At 49.9% G+C, this 21,450-nt stretch overlaps 1 protein-coding gene across 2 annotated transcripts in view; it reads left to right on the top strand.

The window, feature by feature from the left end:
* Window positions 1–21,450, top strand: part of DYNC2I2 (dynein 2 intermediate chain 2) — a 257,564-nt gene that overhangs the window by 100,412 nt on the left and 135,702 nt on the right. For both annotated transcript variants that reach the window (XM_069609178.1, XM_069609177.1), the window contains exon 2: window positions 6,674–6,928. In XM_069609178.1, coding sequence (XP_069465279.1) covers window positions 6,674–6,928 — 255 coding nt within the window. The remainder of the gene's footprint in view (window positions 1–6,673; window positions 6,929–21,450) is intronic.

Genomic DNA, 21,450 nt, shown 5'->3' with positions numbered 1-21,450 from the left:
AAGCCAGAGCAGGGGGATCCAGCTTCCCATATCTCGCACCCACTCACTGGAACGCCCTACCTCCCACAATCCGAGGTGAGGCCTCCCTCAGCACCTTCCGCAAAACCATGAAAACCATCTTATTCACATAAGATGCCTCGCACTAGTTGAATACATATCATATGTTCCTAATGCATAAACTGTATTGTAATGACTAACTGTACCTACCAAAATACCAGCTCTATGCCTTGTGGAATTCATAATGTACCACTGAATGCCTCTATTCCTGTAACTAAGCTCTTGCAAGTAACAGCGCCTCAATGCCCATGGGCTACTTGCGCTATATAAATATAAATAAATAAATAAAAATAAAACATGGCCGCCATCTGGCGTGCCTGCCGTATTCAATCCTTCCGCACTGATTGGGCCCTGCTCCCTTTATAGGCCCAATCAGTTAAGCCGGAATGCGAATGCCCCCCAGGCCCACCCCTAAGGTTCCTGTCTGTGCCTGTCTGGGCCTTGAAGGACCCGGAGGGCCCCTACATCTCTACCCCTACAACTCATCACACCTCACCACCACTCAGCATGGAAGTCCCACTCATCATGAGGCCAGCACCCCCACAAACCTGTGCCTATGGAGCTTGTTAAACCACCCTGATCACCTGTGAGTCATGTCCTGACATTGTGATACCTTTCTATTAACGCACTCCATGATCGAGCCCACGTGTGCCTATGCCTTGCTCCTTCCTATGCCGCACTATATCCTTGCTCCTTAATGCATTTGTAGGCTGTTTTGTAAATTGGAATCTGGGTGTGCTTCCAACATCTCTTCAGCCCTTTTTGTATCTTTTGAAAATGTCGCATTTGGGTGTGTTTCAACATCTTTTCAGCCCATTTAGCACTGCATTTGTACCTTTTCTGAAAAAGTCAAATCTGGGTGTGTTTGGCTTCTACTGCATCTGCTCTCTCGTTTCTCGGCTACTAGGCCGCCTGTTGAGTTTGTGCTTGTGCAGTCCTCCTATATCTTCTATCCTTTTTCTCTCCCCACACCTATGCAACTCACCATCTCCCCTATCTACTCCAACTGCTATACTATCACCTATCCCCCTCTCTCACGAAGTCTGGAAGAAAAAAGCTCAAAAAGGACATCCTGACCACTAACCATGGCCTACCTATCGCAGACACATATGTCAGCACAACTTCCAGACAGATTTTCACTGATATCCACTTTTCTGTCCCCTCCCCAGAACTCTGGACTCCATCGTATCTCTACACTCTCTCCTCACGCATCTTCACCCATTAATGATGGCACTAGATGGTTAGTACTCTTGCCTGGCTTCTCGTCATCAAGATGTATCATTAATGTCTATCACAATGGCACTATCTTGGTTCAGGGTCCTCAACCCAACATCCTCCTCTTTGACCGCAGCCTGCCATCCCTTGTCAACTTCCTTCCCACACCTGATACTCCTTCTTCTCTCTCTGCCCCCCCTCCTCTGACTGGTATACCACGCCCCTGTACCCCTCCTCAGAAAAACTTCAAAGGCAGTGACCTCTTGCATCTAGCCACGCTTAACGATATCAAACACTCTGCCGACATCGGTCTCCTCCTTGAAGATCTTGACCTCGATATTCTCGCTCTTACCAAGACGTGGTTCAATGGCACTGCTTTTGACTCCCTTCTCCCTGATGGCTATAAGATAATCTCCAAGCCTCACCCTAACCCTGCTGGCGGTGAGATTGCCCTGATCTTCCCTGAGTGTCCCTTCTTCCCTCATGCCCACCCAGCCCCACTCTTCCTTCGGGAGCCTGGTCTGCAAGCTGGTCATCTAACCCACTTCCTCCTTGACCATTGCCACTATCTACAGGCCACCTGGCTCCACTACCCTGTTCCGCCCCGAATGGGCTGATTTCTCCCCATCTCTCCTCCCAACTACCTCTAAACTCCTTTTCCTGGGTCACTTCAACATCCACCTTGACTCATCAATCACAGCATCCACCCTCTTCCGTGACTTCTGCTTCTGCACTTTGCTCTCCCTCTCCAGTCTCCCCTCTGGCACTACCACCTCGGCCGGACACACTCTTGATGCCTTCATCCACACTGATCTTTTGCTCTCCTTTCTACTCATCGCCCCACTCTCCTGGTCAGATCATTCTCTCCTCTCCTCTCACATGGGTCCTCTGTGCCGCCTCGCTCCCCTTCTCCCCCAGTCCTGCCAATCTCATTCACGACCATCCGTCCGATGAAACGCGTGTCGGCTGCTGCCTTTGCATATACCTTCACCCCCCCTCTCTCCGCACTGTAGACACTACCTCTGACTTTGTGCTCCACATCCTCCATCTTGCCATCACTAATACTCTTCATACTCTTGCCCGAGTCATGAGGATCCGCCTGAAACATGCCTCCAAGCATAACACCTGGTGCAACTCTGAACTTGCAGCCCTGAAACACAAGTGCAGAGATGCGAAAAGGAAGTGGCAGGCCTCCCGCACACCCTCTGACAGACTGCTCCAAAGGCATTACTGACTCTCCATTCGCACCAAGAAAAGGTCCCACATCCAAGCTTGCATCTCTGGTGCATCCAACAACATGGCTGAACTCTTTAAAATCTGCAAGGAACTAGCCAACCCTAACGCAGTCTCCACCTCACCTCTTCCCTCCCAGGCCCTCTGCCAAAACACAGACCATCCTGAGCTCTCTAGCTTCCCTTTCCCCCACCCCTTCCCCACCTCCTACCTGCTATGGCCTACCATACCCCATCTGCCTTTCTCTTCTTCTCGCCTATCACACTTGATGAGGTCACCAGAATTGTCCACTCCATGAATGTTTCCTCAAAGGTCTCCCCCCGACCCCCTGCTCCTCCAGAACCGTTAAAAGACAACATTGGTTCTCTTGCCCCTGCACTTGTTGATTTCTACAACCACTCTTTTGCTACTGGATCTTTTCCCCTCCTCCCTCAAGCACTCCCTTGTGCGCCCCCTCCTGTAAAAACCTTCTGCAGATCTATCTTGTCCAGCTAACTACCACCCACCTCCATCACCCCCTTCCTTGAGGAAACTCCTGGAGAAGCTGGCATTCCCCCTAATGACCCAGCAAACTGAACTTGTCGGTTGCCTACATGACCATCAATCTGGATTCCGAGCATCAAGAGGCACGGAAACTGTCCTTCTGAACACCTGTGAAGAATTGCTCTCATATCTTAATTCCAACTCTCCAGCTGTTCTCATTCTACTCAATCTCTCCTCTGTATTTGACACAGTCAACCACTCCATCTTCATAAAATGGCTCTCTCCTCTGTATTTGACACAGTCAACCACTCCATCTTCATAAAATGGCTCCAGCACACCCTAGGTATCCCGGAGCAGGCACTGGATTGGCTGACTGCCTTCAGCAATAAACGTCCATCCCAGCCCATTCTGGGCTCCTTTTCCTCCCCCATCTCTATCTCCAAATGCAGCGCCCCCAGGGCTTAAACCTACCTCTTTCCATGGCTCTTTAACATCTCTCTTGCTCCACTTGCACACCTTATTTCCACCTTCTCCTGTAACCTCCAATGTTATGCAGATGGCACACAGCTCTTCTTCAAACTCCCCTCTGACCCTCTCCTTACTTCCTCCAACATTCCTGACTGCCTACCTGCCACCCAGTCCTGGTGTGCCTCCATTGATCTCTACTTCAATGCCAGCAAGACTTAGATCCTTCCCCTCATTCTGGCCTCCCTCTATGTGCTCTCAGCCCATCACCTTCATCTGAAGCCAGAAACCTTGGAGTCATCTTCGACTCCTCTTTCCTTCCTACCTCACATTCGGGACCTTGCCAAGAAGGCCCACTTTCAACTCCACCTCCTCAAACAAATCCTTCCGTTACTCACTTTTCCCCAGAAGCTAAATGTCTTAAGAGCTCTTGTGCTCTCTAGGCTAGACTACTGCAATAGTCTCTTCCTCAATCTACCCACGTCTTCTCTACAACCCCTCCTGCTAATCCAGAATAGGGCTGCAAGATTTATCCTTGGCCTCAAGCCCAGGCACTGCATCTTTCCACTGACTCCCGGTTGCTGCAAGGATCAAATTTAAATGCCTCTGCATCATCCATAAGGCTGTCTGGGGCCGGGTAATACGCCATCTTCAACTGAATTCTCACTAAATACTCTACCTACAGATCTTCATGTTCCTCCGGCACCAATTCTCTGTGTTGTGCGCTTCGCTGAATAGCGAGCGGGGTTGGGGCGATCTCTTTCCTCGGCTAGCTCCCTCCTATGGAACAGCCTTCCTCTTCGGCTTGGGCCGGATCTCCTCACAGCTCCTCAAGACTTGCCTTTTCACCTCCTCCTTCCCATCCTCCCTTCTCTGGTGAGGCCCTGTCCACCTGGGTCCTGGCCTCACACACCCATATCGCCTTCAGCCTCCACCCGCTCCCAGCACCTGCCTACGCCACCACTGGCCTGTGCCAGCACAGGCCTGCACTTATTTATTGGCAGTTGACCACTGTCACCAAGTCACTTAACAGCTGCCTACCCCCTCGTATCACTTAACCCCTCCCTCATCCCTTCTCTCTCTGCCACGGGCACGTTCCGAACGTTCACAAGGCCTAGTAGAACCGCCTCTATCTTTCATTGTTATATTTGCCTTTCATTCCCATGTACCCTCCCTGTTGCCCTGTGGGCGCTTTGAAACACACTTTACTTGTTGTATAAGCGCCTTACAAATACACAATAAATAAACACTAAAGGAAAACATTAACATCAAAAGGTAGCTGTCCCTCACACTTGTACACACATCACAATCATACAGGCATATATATGGCTGTTCAAGCTCAACAAAATAGCAATTAAATTCAAATGCAAACTTTATAACTACATTTCCTTGTAACCAGGTTCAATGCAGGATTTTCTAAATAAAAGTTCCAATTAGCAAACGTTCTTTTCAATGGTTAAATTGCCACTCCAAGGATAACCCAAAGTTCCTTTCAACATCCAAGTTCTGTTTCACTTAACACTTGCATTATCGCTGGTATGCAGTGATCTTTTCCAGGAAAAAAAAGCATGAATTTTGAAAGAACCCACAACAAAAACAAAAATAACACATTTTTAAAAAGTGTACACATGTAGTGGGGAATGGAAATAGTAGTTCTGGGGGTGGGGAGAGTATTAAAAAGGGGGGATGCTTACGAAAGTAACATCAGTCATTTTTCCCCTCGATGTTTTTGGTTCAGCAAAAATGAATTCTTTGTTTTTTTTTTGTCGAAAAATAGTCACATGCAACCTTATCTTCTGGTTAAACAAAGTTCATCACTCTGCAAAATGAGTTTCCACAAGCTCCATCTTTTCAAACAAAAAGTTCTTGTTTCGTTTTTCCAATGAGCACTTCAATAGAACTTCTCTTCTTTAGGAAAGACAACTGCTTCATTAAACATTTGTTATAAACAACAGTGTTATGTCAGGATAGTTTTTACCACAGTTCATCAAACAACTTTAGTGGCCTTGGCACTTTCTTTCCACCACAACCATTCACCACAATGTAGTAATGTTTTTTTCCTGGTTCATTAACCTGCCAGGACTACCACTAACAAGCCCTTTCCGGTATACTCGCCTGCCAGGATAAAAACTCCTACCACTACTACAAGTGCTCAGTGATGAGGTTAACTTCAAACATTAACAAAGTCTTTGACTTTCAGCAAGGGAAAAGCAGCCGCTACCTGATCCACCCTCAGAATACCACCCCCATGGTCGGGATCACATGGAAGGAGATGGCTGTCGGGGGAGAGTGGTGACTCCAGCAGGAGAGAAACAATATTCTTCTCTTCCTTTCAAGGGAGATCCCTTAATTCCAGAGTTTTTGATGCCATGTTGTCATCATTCAGAACCATTTAAATATATAAATCTGACAACTACTTTGTTCCAGTAAACCCCTATTCATTCTGCATGGGTGCATGATAAGCCTAGAACAAATTCAACCCCTAATGTTTATGGTGATTGTTGTCTGCATAAAACAGTCCAACAATGTAACTTGAAATCATTTGGATTATACTCCTTGTGTCGGTCGTGCCGGTCGTGCTTCCGATAACCATGCCTTCCTTACAGCAGGTGTAACAGGCCAGAAATAGCCAACAGCTATCGCGTGGGAAAAGGTGTACATTATATTCATAATAAGTTACATTTCAACACCAGATTAAGGGACAAATTCCTATCAGATAGGGAGCATGACTGAATTAGTTGAAAAGCGGTCAAGAAATGGCAATCTCTTAAGCGCCGGAAGGGAAAGCTTGCAGTGTGTGGGGCTGATGGTCACTGAAGCGGCATTACAGGTGGCTGTCATGTGCAGCAGGCGTTTTAGCTTTCAGGCCATTCCATGGCTCTGGCAGATGGTGGAACAGTATTGGCCAGACCATCCTAGGGGTCTGGAGGAAGATGTTCCTGTATACTCTGAGACACTGGGCTGGAACCGGACAATGGGTGTGGTTTTGTGTGCTGGAGTGCTCAGCTGCCATGTGCTCGTGGTAGTGTAGTGCTCTTCCTGCTCAGCTCACTCCCCTAGAGAAAGCTAATTTTGCATGTTCTCATTCTAAAATGGATGCCGTCTAAATTGAAAGGACAGGTTTGTAAAGGTTTTTAGTTTCAAGTTTTAAAGTGTGAACTAGAGTGTGGCCCTGTTCTGCTGAATAAAGTTCATATGTGTGTCCTTTGCCTTCCCACAGAAAAGCTGCCAGACTCCCCCAATCCAGAGAGTGGATGTGGCACTGCAGGGGCACCCGGGCCGGAACATCGGCACTCAGACGGAATTGAGCACTCACCCGAGGCTGGAACTTGAGCAGGGATCGAAGCGCCATTACCCCGGCCTGGGGGAGTTCCTTCAACGCGTAGAGGGGGCCGTCATCCGAGAGCTGGACAAGAACTGGAAAAGTCATGCTTTCGACGGCTTCGAGGTGAACTGGTCGGAGCAGACCCTCACGGTAAGTCGCACAAGACCAAGGATGGACTGAACCTGGTTAGACATGGTTGCAAAGCAGCAGCACCTGACCAATCACCCTGTGCTTGTACGTCCCGTCGGGGAATGTCATTCGGGCAGAGCAGCATTTGCATGTCTGCATGTCCTGGCTCTCCCACTTCCTGCTGCCCAATCTCCTTGATAAGACTGTTTGATCATTACATGTTTTGTTCATCGAAGTAGTTCTTAAGGAATTCAAGATGGACTCTTGCAGAGCATTTTGGAAGGCTTAAAACAGCTGCCATGATGGCTTCCTGTCGATCTGCTGTGGAGTTTGTGTGGTTCATTGACAATCTCCAGGTTCTGTGGCTGCTGCGTCAAAGCTTGCTTATCTTGTTGTGGCTGCACTCCTTTAAGTGGGATTAATGCTTGACGACAACTGCATATTTTACTTTAAACATGAAAAGTAGATCTAATATTTCACATCCTTGGGATAGAGGAAATTAATGTTTAAATATTTTTTTCAATGTACCTTTCATTGGGATTGCTTTGATCTGGAAAGTATACAGAATTCCTGAATTCAGTTTCACAAGTGGGACGAATTGCCATTGCATTCATACTCAGAAATCCAGTACAATTGTTAACTAAAAGACTCTCATTCTTGCCACTCTTGTTACCATGCACACCTTTTAGGCCTCCTTGCAGTCTTGCAGCTTGCTCGTCCACAGAAAGAGGACCCCTAAACAGTCCTTCTCTCGTAGCACATCCACCCTCTAGAACTCGTTCCCAGTGTCTACTCGGAATGCCCTCACAATTCTCCAATTTTGCAAATCCCTCAAAACGTGGCTTTTTCAACACCCGACCAAGGGCTAATCCCGGTGGACTCGCGTACCGACGCACAAACCTCCCAGTACTGCGCTACTGTTAATCAATGCCAGCCCACAACACCAGCTGCCCACACCCTGTACAGTGCTCTGCTGCTCTCAAGCTAAGACCGCGTTTGAAACAATAAAATAAAGCATGACGGTTGGTACCCCGTGTACAGAGCAGAGTCTCTGTGTCTCTGTGGCTGGCAATGGACACACCATTGAAGCCGACGTGTAATTAAGGATGAATGTTAGGGAGAATTCTCAGAAATGTGTGAATTCCTCTCTACCTTCTAGACCCCCAGCAACTTTTCTGGATTTTGAGGACTTGAAGAGAGAGAGAGAGAGACCCTTTTTTCCCCACTCTCTCATGTATTTTTAATGTGATTTGAACTCTGTTTCTTTTGGTTGTGGAGTCTGACAAACTCCATAGGCATCATCTTTTACATTGAGTCACACACAGCACCTTCAGTGCAGTGGCACAGGGAATTCTTAGATTTCTCCAAGGTTTAAATACCTTCTCTTGGATAAACTGTTTCCAAGCGCATTGTAGTGAAATTAACTTTACTTATATTTGTAACTTTCTAGACCCAGCACACACTATCTTACAATAGGGTGCTGGAGGGGTTACTTAGCCTTTGTCTAGTTTCTCATGTAACATTTTTATGTTCCCCTTTCCCCAATGAATGATTGGTGGCAGTGGTTTACTTTAACTACCGTGGTGTGCTTTTACTGCTGGCTGCGTTCGAAGCTGCAGTAAAACACTCAAGGGTGCCATTTTTGTCAAAATGGCCCGGTCTGCTTTTTTCGCTGTTTCTTTGTTGGAAGGTCCTTCTTGAGATTTACTCAGCGCGCCAAACCAGGTTTGGTCCCTTTGTTCATTTTGTCTTTGGCGGGATTCAAGCGTGAAGCCTGCCCCTGGCTCCAGGGAGTCTAGCGGGGGCAGGAAGTGAGGGAGGTGCCTGAATCTCCCTGTGCCTAGTCTCCTAGGAGACAGGAATGCACTCCTAGGTGATTGGCCGGCTGGCTGTCCGGCAAGGACAGCCACCCTGCTGGATGACTGACAACTGGGCTGGAATGAATGGTAGAAACCTGCATAAAAGGTGAGGCTTTTTAGCTTGAAAGGCAGAGTCGACCACTGGACGAAGGAATCCGAAGAACAACTTGGAAAAGACGCCTGCTGCAACTCCTGGACCGTTTGTTTGCCCGGTGAAGCACTGCTGTTGTGCTGAAGCTCTGAATTCGCCTCGACTAGAGAAGCCCTACAAGGGTGACTTCTCCCCTTGAGTTGCTGGGACCAATCGACTCCAAAGTAAGCCACCTGGACATCCTATCGAAGCTGGTTGAATTTCCACTGCAGTTGCTGCTGGAAACCGAAGAGCGAGGGAGATGGACACCTGATCGTGTGCGTTGCTTTTAAGTTGGCCAAGAGCTCCAGGAAGATCCTCCGGACTCCCAGGAACCAGGACTGACCGAGCCCCCTCAACCGAGTGCTGGACCCCAGATGCAAGGAAAGCCCATCTCAACAGCCAAGAGTCTGCAGTGGTGCTATTTGCCGAGATGCGAAGAGCTGAAACCGCCAAGTGCCACTGAATAGAAGTTGGTCCTTTTCTGTCGCCAACCGTCCCGCTGCAGTGCAGGAGTCCTCTAGACGTCCTCCCTCTTGTCCCCACGATTGAGGCCCAGGAACATAGGATCTGCAGAGCTGCACAGGAACAGAAGCCAGCTGGAACTGTTTTTCTTCTAACCAAAGGTAGTGTAAAGTCTAAGTGTACTAACCTCTTGTTGTGTAACCTCACTTGTTCTCTGCGGAGACTTGTCTTGGTTGCTTCTGTATAGTTGCTAACAGCTTCTTTACCTCACACGCCTAATCAGCTTGTGGCCCTGGTTTGATTTCTTCTTTTCTACATAGACTTCTAAAACATTGTGCAAGGCTTTTACCTACCTGCAAGAATTGCTTCAGCTCACCTAGACTTTTGACCAATTGACTTTGGCCCGGCCTGGCACCTTGACTGACTCTTCTTCCCTCTGACATTGTGTTTTGTCTTCCTTCCAGGAAGGGGTTAACTTACTTTACATTGGGGGTTACCACAAGTACTTACCTGCTTCAGAATATTTGTGATATCTCTTGTTTTATTCTAATAATCTTTTTCTTTGACATACTCCTAAGTATTGCTCTAAATGCAACAGGGATATATTAATGTCCACAGTGTCCTAGTTATTGAAGTCACCTGAGGGTGTAGGAAGTGTCTGTGTGCCATCCCAAATGGCTAGTTACTGATTTAGTGAAACTAAAAGTGTGTATTTTGGAGTGTATGGGCCTCATTACACGGTAGGCGGTAAGGGTTTATCGGTACGGGTAAGGGCACCGATGCGGGTAAACCCTTACCGCCTTACTACAAGGTCCCTTTGCGGGACCCGACCTTAACGGCTGGTTTCACCAGCCGTTAAGGAACGGGCCCGCTAAGGGACCTTGGTGCTAATTACGGTACCGCAATTTGCGGTACCGTAATTAGCTCCTTCCCCATTCCCACTGAGCCCTATGGGGGCAAAAATGGGAATGGGGAAGTGCCTTGGTGAATGGGGAATTACCGCCCCCGCTCACCTTGGAGTAGGGCGGTAATTCCGCCATCCACCAAGGCAGACACAGTAAAATACCGGCGGCAACCATGGCGCTAATAGCGCCATGGTTACCACCTACCGTGTAATGAGGCCCTATGTGTGTGTTACTATTATATTGCCCCCTTCCAAACTGACTGTTGGATAAATTAATAATCGTTTAATCAAGAAACCTTGTGTGTAAGAGTTTATTTGAATACTTGTAACTGTGAATCTGTGTGTAGTTCCCCTACAGCTCACAATGACCCCTCTTGAGATATGCCTGGCTGCTCAAGACGCTACCAACCTGTGTAGTACAGACTTATACCAAAGGTTGGGTTCCTATTGCCAGGAGGTCAGTGTTGTTGTAGTGCACCCAAAGGGTACTGCATACAATCTTGCCTAACAATACAGCACAATCTTTTGAAATAATACTGCCTAACTGCTTCTTGGAGTTGGGGGCCTGTGGAGGGGGGTTGTACATTATCTGAGTCTCAAGGATCAAAGGATCTACTCCAGGAGTGATGGGGGCAAGGGCAACCTGCAAGACTAAATGTGGTAAGCCAATTCTGCTTCAGTGGAGATTCAAAGAAAATGTGGGTACACTTTTCCTTTCCCTGTTGATGTGCGGGCAGAACTGAACCTTGGTCGTATGAGGGGAAACTCCTTCATTTGCATCACCACGGTAGTCCCTCTTTTGTAATGGCTACGCAGGCAAAGAACGATTGTCTGGAGGGTTGCCCAGAGCAATGCCAGAGGTTATGATTAATTCTAACCCTTCCAGCCATCACTTCTTCTGTTTTGCTTCAGTCCCGCTGCTGAGGACAGAAATAGAATTCCCTGCCTTTTCCCAAGTTTCCATTTCAACCCCCTCTGGCCCAGAGCAACATCAGGTGGCTTTAGCGATGCAAAGTCTGATGCTGGAGGTTGGTGAGTTAAGGTGGAGAGGTCCCTGGGAGCCAGAGGAGGCCATGTGCTTGCTAAAGCTATCCCCAGAGGAAGAGAATGTGACCCAAAAGAAAGAAGCGCAGTATGTACATGAAACTCCTGTGGCTGCGAGCAGGTGTTATATAAGCAAGATACCCATTGGTAGCGGCTTGGGCCACAAACGCTGGGAGCAGAGGAAGAACGGAATGGACAACAAGGATGGAGGGAGGCAGAGCCACCTGTTCCCAAGGATCTGCGTGATTTTCCCGTCGCAGAATGCTAGTGAGCGGGGTGTTGCCGGGGACACCCACCAGGGCCAATAACGACCCCACCGAAACACCTAAACACATACCACGAAAAGTTCGAACTTTTGGTAGTTACACCTTTTCGTGGTGTGTGTTTTAGGTCTTTTGGTGGGGTTGGTAATTTTTATTCGGTCTTTTCGTCCGAAGCCGTTCCCAAGACGGTAGTCCTAACTTTTATGCCATCTGCTTGTGAAGTGGCTGATCACTCATTAGTAATTCAGTCTCCAATAGCCGTGCTGGGTGGGGGGTAACGTTAAAGCCAACCGATCCTTAAGGAGAATGAGACAGACCAGCAGCTATCTTACTATGCCTGACGACAATTGCGGTAGTGCTGGGATTTAACAATAGGTGGGGAGGTTGGAGTAAAGGGAGACAGAGAAGAACAAAACAAGAGACTATCATACTAGGCCCGACGACATTTCAGATAGTGCTGGGGGGAAACAAGTAAGGGAAGGGGGAGGAGACAAACATTTGATGCTATCCTACTAGGTCAGGGACAATTCTGATAGAGTAAGTGCATAGAAAAAGTTAAGGAGGGAGAGGGAGAAGGGAGAGGAGGAAAGAGCAGAGAATAAAGCAGTGAAAAAGAGCAGAGAAGCAGAGGGGAGAGCGAATACAGTTGCAGAGGTCAGTAAAACACAATGTTGCAGGGAACAGAAAATGTGAGCAAGGATTCAAGGTGACGATGGGCACAGCATGGTTCAGGGCCACCAGAGTACGAGATCCAGGGGAGGTCCAGCATGAGAGTTGAGAAGGTGAAGCAACAAAAGTCAGTGTGACCACAAAGTCAAATCTAAGCGATGGCAACAGGTCGGTGATGGTGAGACCATAGTGAATCAAGACAACTCCAACAGTGGTTATGGAGAAGAGGGGGGGCGTTGAAGAAGGGATAGGGGGAAGGCAGGAAAGAAGAGATCAGGCAAAGCAGGGTGGGGGGGCAAAGCAGAATGAGGGGTCAGAGAAGAAGGAGGCGGGGGGCAAACTGACATCATGGGGTACCAGGGTGGGGGGGTAAGGGAGAGGGGCAGCATTCCGGTAGCGGACACAGAGCAGACAGGGGCCTTAGGAGTGGGCCTTGGTAGGAGGGTTGGCCAAGCCTGCAGGCTCTCCGATAGGTAGATGTTAGGGAGAATTCTCTGTTTAGGCTGAATTTCCTAACCTAGTGAGTCCCCCAGCAGCTTTGCTGGATTTTTGGGGTTTATTTTTTTTCTCCTGCCAAGAGTGAGACTCTTTTACCCTCACTCTTGGGCATGATTTTAGTGTGTTTCTTTGACTCTAGATGTGTTTAATGGGCTATGGGGTCTTTTACTCCATATGGCTTCATGTGTTTTTGTGATGTGTGTTACACAGCACCCTCAGTGCAGTAACACAGGGGTGTCATAGTGACCCCCCAGTACAGACTCCATACCCTGGGACTGACTACTGTCTCCCAGGGCATGTAAAGTCACCATTGACTTTACTAGTCTTAAATTCTGAACAGAACCAGTACAAACCATCATATTGTGGACATACTGGCTGGGGCAATTCAATTGCCCCGGGGTCTGTTAGTCGAGGGGGCACGTCTCCGTCCCCCCTGATCGAGTTTTGGCTGGTGGCAGTGGATACTACTTTTTATATTCAACCGCGAATATTTCTCTATGGGATTTTCCCATTGTTCGAGGCTACTATCTTTATTTATTGAATTACGATAGCCTCGAACATATCGCCGATTTATTTAATTAATATTAATTCTCCGGTTGGTATTACTTCTCCACAGAAGCCCTCCAAAGTGGTGCCACTCTGTCTGGGGTACTTAGGAGGGGTGGAGGGGGATTTAGGCACCCTGGACTGAGTTGCCTAGGTAACTCAAGTCGCACTCCGTCCTGATTGGCCCAGCTCACCACTTAGCATGTTTGAGTGACAGCTAGGTTGAGTGAATTGGGGTTTTCTGCATAAAAGCAGGGCTTTGGGGACTGGAACTTCAGAAGTCGCCACAGGACCTAAGAATCCGACGAGGGAGAAGCTGAGCCGACCTGCCACGACGACACCACCAGTGGAGCCCTGCTGGACCGTCTCACCACTTTTCCCAACGACAGAGATCTCCCGCCGGAGAGTCTTCTTCCTTTGACTGGTGGGGATAACCAGTTTTCAACGTCTTTTCGCCTTCCCGATGTATCTCGTGGCCGCCTTGCCTGTGCCAAGCACCCCGGCAACCGGGATACCACATTTTACCACGACCGCGAATTACAAGGTACTACCTTTAACCAGAAAACTCTGCGGCTGGTTTCTTCCCTGGCAGTGCAACGACCTTCATCTTTCCTCCAAGTCGAGATCTTCTCTTCCCCTGGACGACGACGTGACTTGCACCCACTGCCAGGAACAACTGCCACCGCTGGAGGATTCTTCCCACTTAAGGTACCGTGTCCCGCCTGGCTTCCCTTGCCACCGACTGTACGGGGTAGATTTAGCCCCCGGCTTTCGAACCTGGGTTAGCCTGGGACACCCGGTCTAAACTTTTCTGAGCCTCTCTAAACTCTTTCTGAACCCTCTGCAAGACTTTCTAAGCCTAGTGTAACTGTGTGATCTTGGGCGCATTTGTGCTCTGCTCTCTCTAAGAGTGGGCCCAGCCTTTGGACTTCGGCTCACCAGTGATGTTTGCTCTTCTGCCTTGCTAACAGTGTTCCTAAATCTTAGAGTGGTGTACCTTTCCATATTCTGTCTTTTTCCCTCCCTTTTTCACAAACGTATTGGAGTGCCATCTAGTTAAGCGCTCACCTCTGTATGAAAATAAGTGGTGTTTTACTAAGACTTATCTGATAAGGAATAGGGGTGTGTATATTATAATAGTAACTGTGTTTAGAGTGTTTTACAATAAGAGTGCTGGAGTGTTTCAAACAGTGTGTTTTTAAATAAATAATTATATACTTTGATACCAAAGATCTGGTCAGTGGTTGCTTGTATTATTGTGTCTGAGTGCCTATTGTGTATACTTTGCATACTGCCTAACTCTTCTTGAGGGAAGTCTGACTGCTCTGCCACAGCTACCAGGTAAATCTGGGTGGTACAGCCTGCTACCAAGTGAGTTTACTGCTAACACCTGTAGTCCTAAATCTTTTGCAGTGTTCCCAAAGGGAACTGCACAGGTTTCTGCCTAACATATGTCTCTTAAGTTCCTAGCCCATTCAAGTATTCTTGCTTTGTCTCTGTAATAGTGGAATCTTGCAAAGACAGAGCGTGGACCCCTGGCACCCCCACCGGCTCGATGGACCCTATCGATCAGGATGGTTTCTCCGGAGTCGGTTCCCAAGACAGTCCAAATGATCTTCTGCACTTTGCTCTCCAGACCAGTCTGGGTCTCCCCCCTCCACCTCCGTCAGGCCAAAAAATCGCAGGTTACTTCTCCGTTCTCGATTTTCCATATCGTCAACTTTGAGACGGAGCTCCCCCTCCTGTCGCTGCATTTCCTTAAACCTTGCCTCCATCTGTGTTTCCAGGAGATTAGTGGACGCCTGGTAATTCTCAACCCCTTCCACTCTGTCCTCCAGCGTGGCGAGTTTGGCAGTTAGGTCAGCCAACTTGGCTCCCATATCCGTTCTCATCCCCCTGATTTCATCGAGGATAGTCTGGATGTTGTTCTGCATGCTATTCATGTCAGGGGCCTGCGGGGGTGAGGTGTTGGTCTCCATCTCAGGTTCTGCAGGTATGAACTTGTGCCTTGCCAGGGTTTCTCTCCAACTCATGAGGTGGTTGCACCCCTGGGTCTTTGTGGTTTCTCCGTGACCCAGGTGACATCCCCCGGGGTCGGGGGGTCCTCACCCGCCCCCGGATCGGTTCCTTTAGGGTGTCACAGGGCAGGCAAGGCTTGGCAGTCAGATTCGCTCTGTGGGGGTCCGTGTGTATCACAGAGGTCGGCTTGGGGATCGGCTATACCCCTTATTCCTTGCTTCCTCTAGGAGATTGCGTCTTTAGCTATGGGGTGCTCAGGCGTCTCGAGTGCTTACCAATGTAGGGCCACCGGGGACCCGGTGGTCGCGCCTCTACATACAATATCGGGGGTTTACTCCTGCGATGGCACTCCCCTGGCAATGGCTCTCCCGCGTGGTGGTAGAGGGGGGAGTGGTTGGTGTGGGTGGCCCTGGTTCCAGCTCCCCCTGATAGCTAGTACTCACGGTTGCACCAGCGTGGGTCTGAGGGATCCGTTGAGGTTGCCGGAGTGGATGCCCCTCGAGCAGTCCCCTGTGCCTGGTAGACGTAATTCGGGCGCCTAGATGGGGGCGTGGGGGAGCCAGCCGGGCAGTGGGTGACCCCGTGGGGATATGTTATATTCGCCTCTACTGGTCGGGGCAGGCAACCCAATGGGGGGGTCCCAGCCGTGCTTCGGATGGGCCCAGGCGCGCTCCCGCAACGGCCCGAGCCTGCGTGCGGGATTGTCTGTGGGGGCTCGAGGGACACGGCAGTGTCAGCGGAGCACCCGGCGATGAAAGCCCGGGTCAGCCCGCCTGCCGAGTGCGCTTCTCCAGTTGCGCTGCGGCGGGTGCAGGAGGCAGGCGAGATGCGGATATCTGGGAAGGCGGGGGCCCAGTTCCCCGCGGGGTCACAGCAATCTCCTGATGCTGCCGACAGGGCCGTGGAGTGCCGGCTTCACAGGTCCGTTGTGGCGCTGAGCCCAGCTGCAGCAGGGAGGAGCCTGGCTGCGCGGCTCCGTTTCTTTTACAGCGTGGGCCTGGATGGGGGCAGGGGGAGCGCAGGTGCTCCAAGTCAAATATCTCGGGGACCCGGGCACCTCCAATGCTCGGGAAGGTGTCACCGGGGTCCCCGAAGGTTCCCACCGCTGATTTCCGGAAGGGTGACGTTCCTTTCTCACTCTTTGCTCCGCAGTTCTCCCGGGGCCTTCAGGGAGCAGAACGATCAGGCAGCCATCAAGCCTGCGCCCCCTGGTGGCCCCCCGCCACCTGGTTTTTAAGCTTCTGGACCTCATCCTCCACCGTGGAGACCCTCTGTTCCACCTCTGTCACCCTTTAGCATACTTTACGGAGGTCCGCCCTTACCAAGGAGACATCCACCCCCACCTCTTTGATGCTCTTTTGAAGAGTGGCACTTGAAGCCTGTATTGCCACCATTAATGAGTCCAGGGTCACCGCTCCTTCCTCCCTCCTAATAGAGCTTTCACCCAGCTGCCGCTCCAGTCCATCCTATCTAGGCACTCTATCCCGTGCCTCTGTATACTTGTCCATTTTTTGCTGGTTTTACCCCATAGTAAGTCCGGTGCAGCGCCACCACACTCCAAAAAAGACTTGTCACCACCTGGATCCTCAGTATATCAACAGAGGGCGCCTCCAGAGAGCCCCACCTCCAAGGATTAACAATATATGAAGACAGTTATGTAGCTCCCCCCTCCAGCCATGAGGGCTTCCATACTCCTGCAGGCACGGCCGTGGGCTCCCTCTCCAGATCTACCCCCTCGTGGGGGCACTGTGATTTCCTCCCGTGGGGGGGGCCAGGGGCAGACCTCGCCTCCTGGTTCAGCTGTCCGTTCACACCCCCCGTATACCACCCCCAAACTTTTAATGATATGCCCCGCACTAACCTCTGTACAGGGGACCGACGCTGGAGCAGGCGTTCTACCCGGCCTCCCAGCCGTTACACGCTGAGCCCCTCAGCACTCGTCGGCTCTTCTTAATGCAGCCCTCCTCAACCTCGGAGCTCCGCCCCACCGCTCCAAGAATGGCACCCGGAGACCGCTGCAGCTGCTGGAGGTTTCCTCCCAGCTGCGGAGAGAACTCTTCCTCTCCCGAGCCCAGCACTCCACCCCGCGGCGTCTCCGCGGTCCACCTCTCCTGCCTCTCAGCTGGTCCGCCGCTCCAAGCACTGTGGCGACGGATCGCCTCTGCCGTCAAACCGTCGTCCCCTCCTCCTCCACAGGCAGGCAACCGCCGGGGACCCGCCTCCACTCAGTCCGATCGCCTCGGCTCACCAGCCACCGAGGCAGAGATCCCTGAATGCCTCGGCGGCCATCTTGAACTCGTCACCGGCATGGACCCCTCCAGCGGGTCGCCGTATCAGTTCTGCAATGTCCTCACCTCCACCAAGGCTGCAACCGAGGTGACACCACCACAGCTTCCAGGTCCACCTATATTACACCGAACCACGGGGGTCATAACACAGATATCATCAGGATTTACACCGCGGCCCGGGAGCACTGGGGGCCTACGTCTGCATCGCTCCGCCACTGGCCACGCCCCCATCAGACTCATTATTGCACTGTGATTGCAGACCCTCCCAGTCCTGGAAATCACTGGGGCTTGGGAAGTTATTCCTCACAAAGATGGAACCTGCAGATTATGTAATCATCAGATGGAATCCTCCCAACATGTCCTGACCCAATGTGAAATGTTGGCATGCACTTATGAGAAAGCATATAGCAAATTTAGGCTACCCTTGTCTCACCAATTATGGAGCAGTATATTTGGGGCGGAGTCGCGAGTTATAACAGCATTGGCGTATTATGTTTGGTAAATAGCGGCTGACCGACTTCCAATACTTGTGAGGAAGATTTAAAGTTGTGTAAGCTAGGACAGAAAATTACCTACTGGGTAGATTGAGTTTTTATGTTATAGATCTATGTGGTCTAATGACTGTGTTTGTTTTGGCACGCTTACCCTTTGTTGCATACATTTTGATAAATTGTCTGTTGCTTTTTTTATACTTTGTGTGGTGCAAATGTTTGTATCTTTTTAACATTGTGTAGTATAAAAGCCTATGTAACCAAATGCACTTAATAAAAAATAAAAAAATACTTCTACCACCAAAGTAATATAGCTGGTGCAGGAAAATCGAACATGTGTGTAAATGCTTCATTACTTTCATAGTTCAATTTATTTCTGTCAAGCAGCCATCAACCAAGATAGTTTCCATTTTCTGACTAACGCTGGCCTAGCCTTTCAATTGGATAACATTTCCCATCATTGCATTGTGTTGAATTGCAATTGCACACTTGTTCCCCTTCTCATTGGCATTCTTCCTCCATATGTGCAGGGAAATCTCATAAGGCACTTGGTCCATTTCTAATCAGGTATTTATCTTGGGCCACGTTTAACAAATGTTTGGAAGGCATTGGTTTCCTCAAAGCGCAATTCCTCTCAGTTCTGGAGAAGGTGGTGCCTCCTGTAGTCTTTCGGACCGGGGCATAAAAAATCAAGCTAACGGAGCACCTGTGATGCCCTGGATTTCCCTACTCAATGTCATTGATGCCAATTCTCGTCTGGTTGTAACTCCTTAGCAAAGACAGGTCCCCCGCGACCATGCCAGCCTCTGTTGCTAACACTCTGTTTCTTGCCCAGCTACCTTGGCTCCATTTACAGGATGACGTCATTGTCGCATCCCACCAAGGCCATTCTCCTCTTTGTAGGAGTCCTTCACAGGCTCTGTCCTTCTCCTGATGGTCTGCGCCTTGGCTCAACCTAGGGGCGGGGGGGAGGTCACGTTCTGGTATTTTGATTCCAAAGGGAACCTTTGCGTCATCAGTCTCTGCTTCTGGACTGCTGGCCATGTTTTGTTTTGGTCTCATTGGTGGACTTGCCAATTCCACCATATCCTTTGCTGCACCTGCCGGCTGGCTTACTATTCTTACTCAGGCTAGGTTTCTCCTTGTTGGTGGCCTTGCATAGAAACAGACTTTGATAATGACTGCCATGTGATACTGCCATCAGTACATAAAGCCAATCCTGGCCTCACAATAAGGTGGCTTGTAGTTTCTTCAGCTTTGTTCATTACTTTTTAGTTTTCTCATTTTACCTTACTATTTATACCTACAATTAAATGACACTTTCATTTTTGTATTCTGTCACTTGTATTTGCAGACCCCTTTTTAATTGATATGTTCCCTGTATTGATATGATATAGCATTTGGAAAGCGCCTATGATATGATATCATTGGCTATTTGTAACGCGCTTAATACCCAGAGGTTTCTAAGCGCAAACCCGGGGTTCGAACCTGTGTTGCTCTGTGTTGTCTTGTTTCGAAAGCGAGCACGTTGCCGCTGACCTATCCTCCTGAGCCTATACACAAGTGTTTAAAAGCGCGACGAGGCAAGGAAGGGGGCACAGAGGAAGGACAGAGACGAGGATCTTACTAGACCAAGTGACATTGAGATTTCGTAAGTGCAGGGGAGGGGGAGGGGAACAGTGGCAGGGGAAAGGGAAGGGGGCAGTGCTGTACATGGGATCAAAACAATAACAAGAAGTGCGGCCAGCAGGTGCAAGGATAAGTACAGACAGCAGGTGTCCAAAAGAGCAGGTAGGGGGACTGTAGGGTTACAGATACAGACCCAAGTGCAAGGGTTGCCAGGAGGCAGTGCGGGCGGGCAACTGGGCGGGCAAGGGCCTGGGCCTGAAATCAGAGGGTAGCCAGGTGACCAGTGCAGTATCAGACAGGAAATCAGCAGGGGAGAGAAAGAGAGAAGACGAAAGCAAAGAGTAAGGTCTTGAGGTGCTTCCGGAACCAGAGATGGTCCTCCTCAAGTTTCAGAGAGGCAGGAAGGCTGTTCCAGAGGGAGGCCCGAGCCGAAGAAAAAGATCTACCAGCAACTGGTTGCTTGGAGAAGTGACTGACCCTGAGGGAGTTGGAGGAGCGAAGAACTTGAGTAGGAAGGTATTTGCGAAGAGAGAGTTGCAGTTATTGAGGACCCAGGCCCCAGAAGGCCTTGTGGACAATGCAGAGGGTCTTGAACTTAATCCTTGCAGCCACTGGGAGCCAATGCAGAGATTTCAGTGCTGGAGAGATATGATTCCTGGGCTTGAGGCCAAGGACAAGTCTTGCAGTCCTGTTCTGGATTAGTTGTAAAGGCAGATTTAGAAAGAGGCTGTTGCAGTAGTTCAGCTTAGAGAGAACCAGAGCTCTAGAGACAGTTGAGCTTCTGGGGGAAAGAGAGAAAAGGAAGATTGGCATTGAGCGCACAAGCACCTTTGTGTCAGACCCCAACGGCCGCAGCTCAAGCACTTTCTTCTTGTAGATAGGAAGATGTCAAACCAGCCCCTTCACCAACTGGATGCCAGGCAGATGTCATCAAACCAAGTCTGTACCAAAGCCAAGTCTGTGCCACCCTGTGGGTGGGAGTCTCAGAAATTGAGCCAGGTGGGCCCCAGAGTCTGTCCTACCATCTTAGCAGGTCTCCCCCGGATCCACCATTCACTCGGTTTACGACGACAATTTGCCAAATCTTCATCCAAACCACAGCATGTGGTATCAGCAGCCCTTCGCTGATGAGTGTTCCAAAAATTGGCCTTGGATGGCCTCTAAATGCTCCAGAAACAAAGCCGCGGCCTTCCTAGGCCCGGTTACAAAATGGCCACCCACCGCGTGGACTGCATCTTTCAATGCAGCATGAATTGAACCGTGCGGATGTTATTTAAAACACAAAAATCACCTTCAATCTCACGCCCGGCCCGGGATGCAGTCCCGCCTCTTCGCCACTGTTGTGGTGCAACCAAGGCGCACACAGGCGCCCGTGAGCCCCCTCCCGCCACAGAGCTCACACGGACACATCTGTGTGGGTCGGGCTCCCCGGTCGCTCTGCGCGGCTGGGAACGCCCCCTTTATTTATACCGCACACGGCGGAGTGCAACGTCACTCTTAAAGGGGCAGCATCACACTAATGGCAGTTAGGGGCCCAGAAGCCTAACTTGTGGGCCAGCATGACAGAGGGTTCAGGACAAGGCAGTGTTCTCCCATCTGCTTTAGAGGAGTGTCTCTGGCCATGTGACCAGCTCTGCCTCCTCCAGCCCACCAGCTAATCGGGAGCCAACTGCTCTTCCTTCTATCCACCTTTTGTAGTGGGGTGGGGGTGATTGTGGGGAGGGGTGCCCTGTGTCAC

This window comes from Ambystoma mexicanum, chromosome 8 (genome assembly GCF_040938575.1).
Source record: "Ambystoma mexicanum isolate Mex_15411 chromosome 8, UKY_AmexF1_1, whole genome shotgun sequence".
Taxonomy (NCBI): domain Eukaryota; kingdom Metazoa; phylum Chordata; class Amphibia; order Caudata; family Ambystomatidae; genus Ambystoma; species Ambystoma mexicanum.
Note: the sequence above shows the minus strand (reverse complement) of the source record. Positions and strands in the feature narration are given on the sequence as shown.